The sequence below is a fragment of the Schistocerca gregaria genome, chromosome 5, assembly GCF_023897955.1.
Source record: "Schistocerca gregaria isolate iqSchGreg1 chromosome 5, iqSchGreg1.2, whole genome shotgun sequence".
Classification (NCBI taxonomy): Eukaryota; Metazoa; Arthropoda; class Insecta; order Orthoptera; family Acrididae; genus Schistocerca; species Schistocerca gregaria.
Genome location: NC_064924.1, coordinates 255,456,993 through 255,469,780, shown reverse-complemented (window position 1 = coordinate 255,469,780; position 12,788 = coordinate 255,456,993). Strand labels below are relative to the sequence as shown.

Here is a 12,788-nt window from a genome sequence, read left to right as displayed (position 1 = left end):
CTACATTTTGCTCCTGTCACAATTTTATTTAGCAGTGTCAGAGCTACCTCTATCATCAACAAGTTTAGTGAGTTAACAGCAAGCTGTCGTGGCTGTCCACAAAGGTATATTCCACAGTCTGCAGTTTGTTCTGGGAGGTAACTGTGCATTACTTTATAGTGGGATGTGGCTGTAGCTAGTCACATGACCACATTAGTTTCCATTAGTCTGGGTTGACAGTTCACTTAACTGATCGTCGTAGCGTGTGTGTGTGTGTGTGTGTGTGTGTGTGTGTGTGTGTGTGTGTGTGTGTGTGTGTGTGTGTGTGTGTATTTTTCCATCCTAATTTTATCCATCTAGAAGCTGCCTTTATGTTCCTCACATATCGTTTTCTTGATAGAGAGAGAGAGAGAGATCTGTAAACCTGTGTTGGACACTTGTCTTTGGAGCTGGGATGTGTGATTGGATGTGTCTTCTAATGTCTCAGCATGAATGCCAAGCAGTCTTCTATTATCTGTGACATACATATAAAATTAACAACTGCACTAACACCCTGCCCCTCGCACAATTAACTCGAAGACAGTCTACTAGTTGATGCCAGTCTGCCTTCAAATACGTATTTCACGGCACTTCAAATTGTGCTCATTTCATTTTGGCTTTTCAAATTATCGAGAACGACTAACATCGCACGTTCTTTCCCATACATCGTTAAACATTCTCAGGCCCACGACTTCCTCGTAGTTGCAATCCAAGTACTGAATTTAGTTCAGCTCTCTTCCCACTCTAAACAAATGACACATTTCAAATTAAATGATTGAATTTTATGTGTATTTAGTGTTGCCAGACTTCACATATACTATTTGCTGTCAGCAGAAGGCCACACAGTCTGACACCTTACTGGCCCATTTCACATGAGTGAACTTGTTAACAGACACAGTACGTAATGCTACCTGTAGTAAGTTTTCCGCTAGAGACATTGCTCCAATGTCAACAAATCATATCACTAAATTGTTCACACTTTTGAGAAATGGATAGAGCAGCACTTTAAAGTGAAGTACTCTCATTTCCCATCGACAGTCTGCGTCGATTTTGTTCTTACAGCCCCATCATATTTCACTCCTTTCATTTCTCATCACCATTCCATGACAACATTATATGGGAAACACAAAAAGTGATGGACGTAGGAATGTGGGAGTCCATTACTATGACTTCAATTTTCATCTTTATTGACTCATTGTGTTCCTATAAGCTTGACTTTTTTGTGGTGGTAGTCAAGATCTGTTTAAACAGGTGCCTCTTATCCAAACCTGTAAAAACCTGTGGAAAGGTTGGAGCCTGTAGCTTATTAATGCACACCATGTAGAACCTATTGGCATCCGAGACAATATTAGCTTTCAAGCTACTGCTCTTTTGACTTACTGGCAGATTAAAATTGTGTGTGAGGCTGAGATTAAAGCACAGGACTTTTGCCTTTTGCATGCAACTTTTAGAGCACTTGAAAACAAAAGGCAAAGGACCTGCAGTCGAGTCCCAATACAACACAGTTTTAATTTGCCAGGAAGTTTCATATCAGTGCACACACTGCTGAAGAGCGAAAATTCATTCCAGATACTGCTCTTTTCCTCATTTAGGTACACAGTCATATATGCAACCAAACAAACACTAATGACTGCAGTAACACTGCTTGTTTACAAATGATTGGTCAAGCTGACAGGAGTTAGGTAAGAGTAAAGGTGTTTGGCAAATGGAAAAGTATGATCTGCACATGGAAGGAATGGAGATGTGATGGCATGATAAAGGAAGGAAGAGGTGATGAGGTGGTAGTAAAACTGGAACTGGAAAGAGGGGGACAGAAAAATGAAAACTACAAAGAAAAAAAAATCATTTTATTCATCAAAATTTTGACAATATAATGAACACAATCTGACTAGAATAGGTAGCATTCATGATGTGGCATGAGTAAGAGACTTTAAGAACAACATACCACTTATTTGTCCAAGATTGGAAATAATGTCTCAGTTAGATGCAGATACTTAATAATATGCAAATAGTACAGGGCAAGAAACTACAAAAGTTGAGTATGAACTTCAACACACTTATACATCATGTCATAAATAATCATTATATAGAATACAAATTATATCTAACACACAAACATGTATAAAAAGGTTTGTTAAGCTACAAACACAAGGCGATAAAAAATAAAAAATCTTTTCAATATAGTAACCAATAAACTTTTTTGTACACACCAGAAAATATTTTAATGTAATCGGCGGGGACATATTTATAATAATACTACTTTTACATCCTATATTACAACTGCAAATGGTGTATACATGTCATTCTATGTAGGTATATGACTTCAAAGAATTTCAGTCAGTGCCTGTGTGCACTATCACAGAACCTTGAACTGAACTGCCATTCATATACACTCTTGTCAATAATTGTAAAAGACAATTACATTTTCTGCTTTGGCTATATTGTGCTCACAGTCTTTCACTTCACAAAAACAGCTGATTTTGGAAATGTGTCATTTCCAAGTGATTACTCCTAACAGGTACATCTGTCATTTAACCACATAATCACTGCCATAGTAGGCTGACAAACTATGTTTCACAGTGGCCAACAGTTTAAAGAATATTGCTTTCATGGTGGCATACATAAAAACTCTTGGGTTTTTTTCCCCATAGAACATGTTCTACATGATATACAATTACTATGAGTTTTTATTTTTGCCTAACTTCCTCAGTGTTAAAACAATACACAAAAATATGGAAAGGATAAACTGTCATTTACCACAAAAAGGAGGTGTTGAGTAGCACAGAGGCACAAGGAAAAGAACACCACAAATAGAAAGCCAAAGGAAAATCCAGGATGGAACAATGATTCTATTATGAAAAGGATAGATTGCTACTCGTCATATAGAGATGTTTAGTTGCAGGCAGGCACAACATGAAAACCATTTAAACGAATGTCGTATAATTCATCCTACAATATTTCTACTGGGCACCTGTCAGCCGTCTTCTAGTGAGCCACTGAAGACTGGCTCCATTCCTAATATATAGCATGCTGTGAATGTTCCGTGCATGCATCAAAATCAAGTTGGCAGACAGACCACACTTCCTCGCAGCAGCACTGTCACTGGCAGAACCAAAGAACTCAGCTGCCCTCTGCACTACTACTCGTCATGGCTGTTGGCGCGCTGTCATCTCTATGTACGAGTGTTTTATCCATGCTCATTGTTTGCTACGGGTGATGACACCTTGATATTTCCAAATATAAATCAGTATCAGTGGGCGTACGGGTAACTGAATGCTCCAGAGAGCCATCATTCTTTCATGTAACCTAGACATTCAAGAAAGGCATACAACCATCTTTCTCTACTTCCATAGTGAACCAAACGTTGTCATGAATAGAACTGGTGAGGAAACTCCCATCAAATTATCTTCTCCCTGAGGTCACACTATGCAAATATCATCCACATACCTCCAAAATACAGTTGGTTTAATGATAGCCAATTCATGTGCTCTCTCCTCAAAATCCCTCATAAAAAGGTTGGCCACCAAGGGAGACAAAGGGCTGCCCATGATGATGCCATCAGTCAAAGTAGTCTTGGTTGAACATAAAGTATGCTGATGACAGAGCATGCTGAAACAATGCAGTGTTGTCCATCTGAAACTTTTTGCCAAGTAGTGCCAAAGAATCTGCGAGAGGCACCTTTGTAAATAGTGAAACCACACTGAAGCTAACGAGCGGGTCAAAACTGCTTAGACGGAGAGCCCTCAGTCTATTGACAGCATCAGCTGAATTATGGGTGTGATGTTAACATTTGCCCACCAACTGTCCCAGCAAAGAAGCAAGATGTTATCTAAATCATATGTCGGAGCTCAAATGTTGCTCACTATTGGGCATAATGCAAGTTTCCTTATGAACGTTCGGAAGGCCACACAGTCTTGATGGTACACAACCATGTGGTCCTGAACTCTTCATGATCTCTAGTGGTAAGGAGGAGGAATTCAGTAGTGCAGAAGCATTCCACTGCACACATCCTGTAGGATCGTGATCAATTTTCCTACAGGTAGAATCGCTACGGAGACCACACATCTTATATGCATTATGAGGTAACAAAACAGTTTCATTGCCTTCACAGGCCTTCAGTACCACTACATCATGATACTTTCTCAGGTTTCATAGTTCAGACCTCTCTGCAGAGGTTAAGTTACTGCACTGGGGAGGAGATTTCTAAAGAGAACAGCAATTTTCCCTTTTTATTTCTTCTACAGCACCCACAGAAAGGCATTGCATGGCTTCATCACCACTCACAAGGCTAATTAAAAGCAGTGCTCTAGGTGTGAGTGCAAAATAGAGTCACTTGTTTGTATTAAGAAATGGAAGTGTCGTCCATCTGTCAACTTTATTTTGATGCATGCGTGGAAGACTCTCAGCTCACTATATATTGCTGAACAGTCTTCGATGGCTCACAGGAGCTCAGTCAAAATATCGTGGGATGAATTAAATGACGACCAGCTGCAAGCCCAAAATTTGTTTGAACATTCAATCTGCACAAAATTTAAAATTCACAACAAAGAGCCTACAAGTTGGGTACAGAAGTCAACTGTGGTCATTATGAAGGACAGATCCCGGCATTCACCTGAAGTGATTTAAGAAAAACAACAAAAAACCTGTGACTAATCAAACAGGAATTTGACACCTGTTCCTTCTGATTTAAGAATCTAGAGCCTTATCCACCCCAAAACTTTGTTTGGTGTGGTATGAAAGAAAATGAAACAATTTTAAATATAGCAGGCTTTGAAGAGAGATATTTCATTAAATCTGAACATAAATGTGGTGGAAGTGCAGATATAAGAATTATGAATTACACTGCTAATTTCAGCCTCTCTTTATTTCTCTTATTAATAACATTGCTCTCACTGTCCACCATTATAACAATACATTAGGTTTGGATACAATATCTACTTTTAACATTTCCTTTGGTGTGTGTGTGTGTGTGTGTGTGTGTGTGTGTGTGTGTGTGTGTGTGTGTGTATGTGTGTGTGTGTGTGTGTATGTGTGTGTATGTGTGTGTATGTGTGTGTATGTGTGTGTGTAGGAGGGGGGGTACCTGCCACTTAGATCCATAGGTATTTAAAATTAACTTTAACCCATGCATAATTTTCTTGTAATTACACAGGTGTATCAAGCTCCAAATAGGGCATTATTTAAGTACTATAAGTTTTCTGGTCCAAGTTGCCTCTCCCCTTCACTCAAAAAAACTAGCAATGCTCTGTAGAGAAGATAAACACCTAATTTTCGTCGCTGCTTTGAATTCCAAGTTGCAGCAGTTCCATAATACTCACTGTGACGAACATTTTTCAATGCCTTCAAACCCATAGCTTCTATCATAGCTGCCTCACGAGTGTGAGCCTCAACAGGTATAACATTTTGGAACACATGAAGGCATACAACACCAAACCCTTCACTCCATATATCTAAAATGTATTGTACCTTCTTGTCTGAAGACTTCGATTTTGTTTTCCATAAAGAAGCAGCCTGATACAGATGAGAATATGGCCTATTTCTCACACCTTTGCCAATATAAAAGACAGATGACAGAAACGTTTGCCAGATCTGGAGAGGCTGCAATGTTTGTGTCCTACATGGAAGATTTTTGGTTACTCTTGGATCAAGTAACAGATAACAGAATGCTGATTTCGTTATACCACCTCGCCATCTTCTTTCACAACTAGGATTTGAAAATTGAGTAGCTACTTCTTGTTCCAACTTGATATAGGCAGCAAGACCATTCACCCACTGCATTGTCTTCAAGGTGCACTCAAGCTCTGGACTGTATTCTGCATAGGAAATATTAATTAAACTCTTGCAAAATTGCTATGAAACAAATTTTAGTTATATTTTTTAAACCAAACTCATTTACAAAGGAGTTATTTAAACTGACAGTTTTTTATATAATTAATATATCTCAGAATTAACCAAATTTTGATCCTGCCTGAAATTTTCTCCCCTTATGTTCTGTTTTTCATTAGTATAATAATAAATAAAAATCCCCATGTAAAAAATAAAACCAGAGATTTACTTGACAATCAGGTACTTGTGACAGGATTGAAATCATATATTGTTGCAGTGTTCTCTCCTACACAATTAGACGCAATAGTCAGTGAAGTGTCAGTTGCATTTTACTGATTTCCTCAAACAAGATTAATGGCATTTGTTAAGAATATCCAGAATCAGTAACACGTGTTATGAAGGGGTTACACTAAGTACATAGTATGTATTTTTCCAGAACATGTTGACTTCACTATAAGAATTTTGTAATGGTTGTAAGTTGTTCCTTTTGTATAATAAAGTTCACATTACTAAGTCAGTCAATAGTCCAGCTACAGAAAATCATATTCTTCACTACTGGGCATTTAGGAAGTGTTATCAATACAATAATTACATAAATTAACACCAGCTGTAAAGCTAAAAATACACACAATGAAGATCTGAACATGTGGAAGAATTAAGTCAATTTTCTTTGAACATGGAAGTTAAGTGATACATTAACATAATGCATAGAAATTTCTATGAAAACTACACTTGTCATTAAGCAACAATTGCTTCTTCCTTTGAACTCATATGGCCTCTTATGCCATCTCTGGATATTTGTCTACAATATTTCTCAATATGTGACAGAAAATTGATACATGAATCATTGCTTTAGTTGAAAATTGCAGCAGAATTATCTAAATTACTGTGGCAAATTGCAAAATGATGATTTTCCTTGGAAAAGATAACTCAATTACACGTTTGAAATCCCTAGTATAGTTGTACCTATAGTGGCAGAAGCTCTGAATTTTTGCTGGACTAGATAAGGATAAACTGACAACTGTCTCCAACGACAAAGCAGACAAATAAAAGAGAAATATAATTTTACACTGCTTGTGGTTACTACATTGTACTGGGTCAATATTCCAGCCTAATAAACCTGTACCTGAGCACAAGGTCACAATACAAGTCTCGTGGGTTGGCAAATTCACATAGGCTTCGAGTTGGAGGGCACATGATTCTGGAGTATTAATACGCAAGATTTGTTTCAAGATGAAATGAAAAAGTGAGCAATAATAAGAAATCTAAACTTAGTAGTCTATAGCACCATGGAATTCGATCATACTGCAGTACTGACATTGTGTAACGTTCATCCTCCCCCTTCTGGTAAAGCACAGGGGTCAGAGAGATTAAGCTGCATTACATTATGTAAATATGAACCCTTCTTAGAACAACAACATATTGTAATTGTTTGACAGTGAAAACATGATCCAAGTAGGCAGTAGGAAATACAGCAGGCTCAAACATGGTAATTGGATGTCTCTATAGGCCCCCTGGGTCAGCAGCTGTTGTGGTGGAGCACCTGAACGAAAATTTGGAAAATATTTCGAGTAGATTTCCCCACCATGTTATAGTTCTGGGTGGAGATTTTAATTTGCCGGATATAGACTGGGAGACTCAAACATTTATAACGGGTGGAAGGGACAAAGAATCCAGTGAAATTTTTTTAAGTGCATTATCTGAAAATTACCTTGAGCAGTTAAATAGAGAACGAACTCATGGCGGTAACATATTAAACCTTATGGTGAAAGACAGACCTGAACTATTTGAAACAGTTAATGCAGAACAGGGAATCAGTGATTAAGCACTTACGGCATCGGTGATTTCAGCCGTAAATAGAAATATTAAAAAGGTAGGAAGATTTTTCTGTTTAGCAAAAGCGACAAAAAGCAGATTTCAGAGTACTTGACGGCTCAACACAAAAGTTTTATCTCAAGTACAGATAGAGTTGAGGACCAGTGGACAAAGTTCAAAACCATCGTACAATTAGATGATTATGTGCCAAGCAAGATCGTAGGAGATGGAAAAGAGTCCCCGTGGCACAACAACAGAGTTAGAAAACTGCTACAGAAGCAAAGGGAACTTCACAGCAAAGAAACATAGCCAAAGCCTTGCAGACAAACAAAAATCACAAGGAGTGAAATGTAGTGTGAGGTGGGCCATACGGAAATTTGAAAGTAAAGTTCTATGTACTGACTTGGCAGAAAATCCTGAGAAATTTTGGTCTTATGTCAAAGTGGTAGGTGAATCAAAACAAAATGTCCAGACACTCTGTGACCAAAATGGTACTGAAACAGAGAATGACAGACTAAAGGACGAAATACTAAATGTCTTTTCCCAAAGCTATTTCACAGAGGAAGACTGCACAGTAGTTTCTTCTCCAGATTGTCGCACAGATGACAAAATGGTAGATATCGAAATACTTGACAGAGGGATAGAGAAACAATCAAAATAACTCAAAAGAGGAAAGGCCGTTGGACCTGATGGGATACCACTTCGATTTTACACAGAGTACATGAAGGAACTAGCCCCTCTTCTTGCAGCGGTCTACTGTAGGTCTCTAGAAGAGCCTAGCGTTCCAAAGGATTGGAAAAGGGCACAGGTCATCCCAGTTTTCAAGAAGGGATGTCCAACAGATGTGCAGAACTATAGACCTATATCTCAGACGTCATTCAGTTTTAGAATTTTGGAACACCTACTATGTTAGAGTATAAAGACTTTTCTGGAGTCTAGAAATCTACTATGTAGGAATCAGCATGGGTTTCAAAAAAGATGATCATGTGAAACCCAGCTCATGCTATTTGTCCACGAGACTCAGAGGGCCATAGACACGGGTTCCCAGGTAGTTGCAGTGTTTCTTGACTTCCGCAAGGCATTCAATACAGTTCCTCACAGTCGTTTAATGAACAAAGTAAGAGCATATGGACTATCAGACCAATTGTGTGATTAGATTGAAGAGTTCCTAGATGACAGACCACAGCATGTCATTCTTAATGGAGAGAAGTCTTCCGAAGTAAGAGTTATTTCAGATGTGCCGCAGGGGAGTGTCATAGGACCATTGCTATTCACAATACACATAAATGACCTTGCTGATAACATCGGAAGTTCACTGAAGCTTTTTGCGGATGATGCCGTGGTATTTCGAGAGGTTGTAACAATGGAAAATTGTACTGAAATACAGGAGGATCTGCAGCAAACTGACGCACGGTGCACAGAATGGCAGTTGCATCTCAATGTTGACAAGTGTAACGTGACGTGAATACATAGAAAGAAAGATCCCTTATCATTTAGTTACACTATAGCAGGTCAGCAACTGGAAGCAGTTAATTCCACAAATTATCTTGGAGTAGGCATTAGGAGTGATTTAAAATGGAATGATCATATAAAGTTGATCGTCAGTAAAGCAGATGCCAGACTGAGATTCATTGGAAGAAAACTAAGGAAATGCAATCCAAAAACAAAGGAAGTATGTTACAGTACACTTGTTCACCCACTGCTGGAATACTACTCACCGGTGTGGGATCAGTACCAGATAGGGGTTGATGGAAGAGAGACAGAAGATCAACGGAGAGCAGCGCGCTTGGTTACACAATCATTTAGTAATCGCGAAATCGTTATGGAGATGGTAGATAAATCCCAGTGGAAGACTCTGTAAGGGAGACGATCAGTAGCTCGGTATGGGCTTTTGTTGAAGTTTCGAGAACATACCTTCACCAAGGAGTCAAGCAGTATATTGGTTCCGCCTACATATATTTCGCGAAAAGACCATGAGGATAAAATCAGAGAGATTAGAAACCACACAGAGGCATACCAACAATCTTTCTTTCCACAAACAATACGAGACTGGAATAGAAGGGAGAACCGATAGAGGTACTCACGGTACCCTCCGCCACACACTGGCAGGTGGCTTGCGGAGTATGGATGTAGATGTAGACAAGTAAGGTGCAGACAGTAGAATTTATTGATTCCATCCAAGAAATGAATTTTTCCAATTATGCACCTGCCTACTTTTGACCTTAAGGAGGTTGCAATACAGAAATAACAATGTACATATTTCTCCATTATTGTTAATTCAACCGCTGCAAAGCTTCACTCACCAAATTTTGTTTTAGCGGTAACCTTATACAAAAGTAGATAAATCGTATCATCAAAATGTGTTAAGTTCTTAGTGTTTTCTAGAATATTATATACATTCACAAGAGTGGATGCTACACACACACACACACACACACACACACACACACACACACACACACACACACTACTATCCACCTCCTCTAATGTTTCTCATGGGGATGAGATCAAGATATTAATTCAACAGAAATCCATTTCTAAAGCAAGTTTTTCCTTCTGCCCTGTAAGTGTTAATGCATACTGATGTAGAGTGGTATGCAATGTGTAGAGAGAAAACACGAAGTATGGATCAACCATCAAGCCCAAGAGTCAAAACAATCAAATTTATAGCTAATAATTAGCTCATAAAATCTTAAGGAAAACAAATCAAATCTAGGACATCACACCATGACGACAAGTGTAGTGGCCGTGTGGATAAATACTCTGTGGCATGTGCAATTCTGCATGTTGTGTTATTCTTTGACTTTCAACTAGTTTAGTATTCCAAATTTCATGTACTAGGGAATCTGATGAACCTATACATGTGAGTGTTAATTTAACGTAATATGTGGAAATAAATCATTAACTCTGTAAAGTAAATCAGCTACTTTGGTGATGCCAACATGATATTATGTCACTACAACCCTGCTGACACCATCACGCCATATCACATCGTAACACGCTGGCTCATTTCTTCCGCTCCAGCTGTGTCGCATTTATTTTCACACTTGAAATCACAGACTGAACAATAAAGTTGGTTGGTTGTTTGGCGTTTAAGGGACCACACAGCAAGGTCATCAGTCCCTCGTTTCAAATGTGGTCCATTCCGCTAGTGTGACATTTCAGGAAAGTCAGAACAATAAAAGGGAAAAGGCTAAAAATGTAAAAGGGCAGTCATGTTGCCAGTGGTAAAAACAAAATGAAGGAAGTCAGCAAGAGAACGAACCCAACGGTATGTTGAAGCAGCACAGACAAGACCACCTGCAACTTAAAAGGTGCAACCGCTAGAATGGAGAAGTATGTATGGGAAAATGAAACTAACCAATCCTTTAAAACAAAGGTAGAAAGAGAGTAAAAGGGGAAGAAAAGAGGATCTCTGTCAGAGAGGTGTGTCGGGAATCTCCCAACACAGCTTACAGTGGGAGATACCCAAATACTAACCGCTTTGCCCCAACACCAGAGAGAGATTAAAAACCTTAAAACTGAGAATAAAAACCACTTTCCCGGAGGAAACCGAGAACCAGAGAGACCATCGGGAATCGTCAACCAACATCAAAGGTAAAGTGTGGGGGAGTCTGTACTTAGCACGCAGAGCCAAAAGGAGGCATTCCACCAAAATGTGGGTTACTGACTGGAAGGCTTCCCAACCACAAAGTGGGGGTGGCTCATCACGCAAAAGAAAACCATGGGTCAGCCTGGTATGGCCAATGTGAAGATGACACAGTGTGGTAGAGTCCTTTCGGGAGAGGCAAAAGGAAGGAACGCCACAGGCCTGGTGTCACCTTAATCACACAAAGTTTATTAGACAGGGGAGTAGCCGCCCAAGAGTTGGCCCATGACTGTGTGAAGGGGGGTTTGATGTGAAGCCGTAAATCCGCTGCAGGAGCGGTTACAAAAAACAGTTACAGTCAAACAATCAGTGAGCTCATTACCCGAGATACCCACAAGCCCAGGGACCCAAAGGAAGTCAATGGAACAAGCAGCACGGGGAATATCAGCGAGATGGTCATGGATGGCAGAAACCAATGGATGGCGCGAAAAACACCAGTCAATAGCCAGAAAGCCACGCTGAGTCTGTATATAACAAAACGCAGTTGCGTTGGGACTGTTTAATAAAGGTAAGGGGCTGGGAAATTGCCATAAATTCCGCAGTAAACACCCCACATGTAGGTGGCAGCAGATGATTTTCCGTTCCAACAGAGGACGTGAAGGCATACCCCACATGATCAGCAGATTTAGAGCCATCAGTGTAAAAAAACAACAGCATCCCGTAACTTGTATAAAATTTGGCAGAAAAAGGAACAGAACGCCATCATGGGGATGGAATCTTTCGGACCTCAGCGGAGATCCATACGAATTCAAGGCCGAGGAACTAACCATGAGGGGATGGAGGGGAGGGAGCGAGGAAGACAGAACAAAGAACGAAGCTGAAAATCAAGGCAAAGAGACACAAGGCGGTGCCCAACCAGTAAACCCGCCCGAGGCCGGGAATTGGGTGGGCGACGTCCATGGTCTGGGAACAGGATAGAATAATAGAATAGGAAGGATGAGTGGGAGAGGAACGGATAGCGAGTGCATAAGACACCAGAAGCTGGGACCGCCGAACAGAAAGGAGGGGAGGGGGGGGGGGGGATATCACGATGGTGGACTGGATCCAGCACGTGCAGTGTGGAAGGAGCAGCTGAACCATAAACTTGACAACCATAGTCCAAGCGTGACAGAACTAGAGCATGATAAAGACAGAGGAGGAGGGAACGGTCCGCACCCCAAGAGGAGTGGACAAGGAAGCAAAGGACATTGAGTTGATGGAAACATCCTACCTTCAGAAGTCTGATATGGGACAGCCAAGTGAGCTTGTTGTCGAAAAGAAGCCCCAGGAAAAAAACTGTGGGACCACAGGCAATCGTCGTGCATTGAGATAGAGCTCTCGATCAGGGTGGATCTTAGTACGGTGACAGAAGTGGACCACCTGCGATTTTAGAGGAGAGAATTGAAACCTGAGAGGGTCCATGCAGAGGCACGCCGTCTAGCTCTCTGGAGCTGCCACTCTGCAGAGGCCATCGAAGAGGAACTAACCCAAATGCAAAAAT

At 40.2% G+C, this 12,788-nt stretch overlaps 1 protein-coding gene across 1 annotated transcript in view; it reads right to left on the bottom strand.

The window, feature by feature from the left end:
* Nucleotides 1-1,851: 1,851 nt before the first annotated feature.
* LOC126272793 (uncharacterized) overlaps nucleotides 1,852-12,788 on the bottom strand; it is a 102,942-nt gene continuing 92,005 nt past the window's right edge. The window contains exon 7 of the mRNA XM_049975943.1: nucleotides 1,852-5,831. Coding sequence (XP_049831900.1) covers nucleotides 5,206-5,831 — 626 coding nt within the window. The 3' untranslated portion in view covers nucleotides 1,852-5,205. The remainder of the gene's footprint in view (nucleotides 5,832-12,788) is intronic.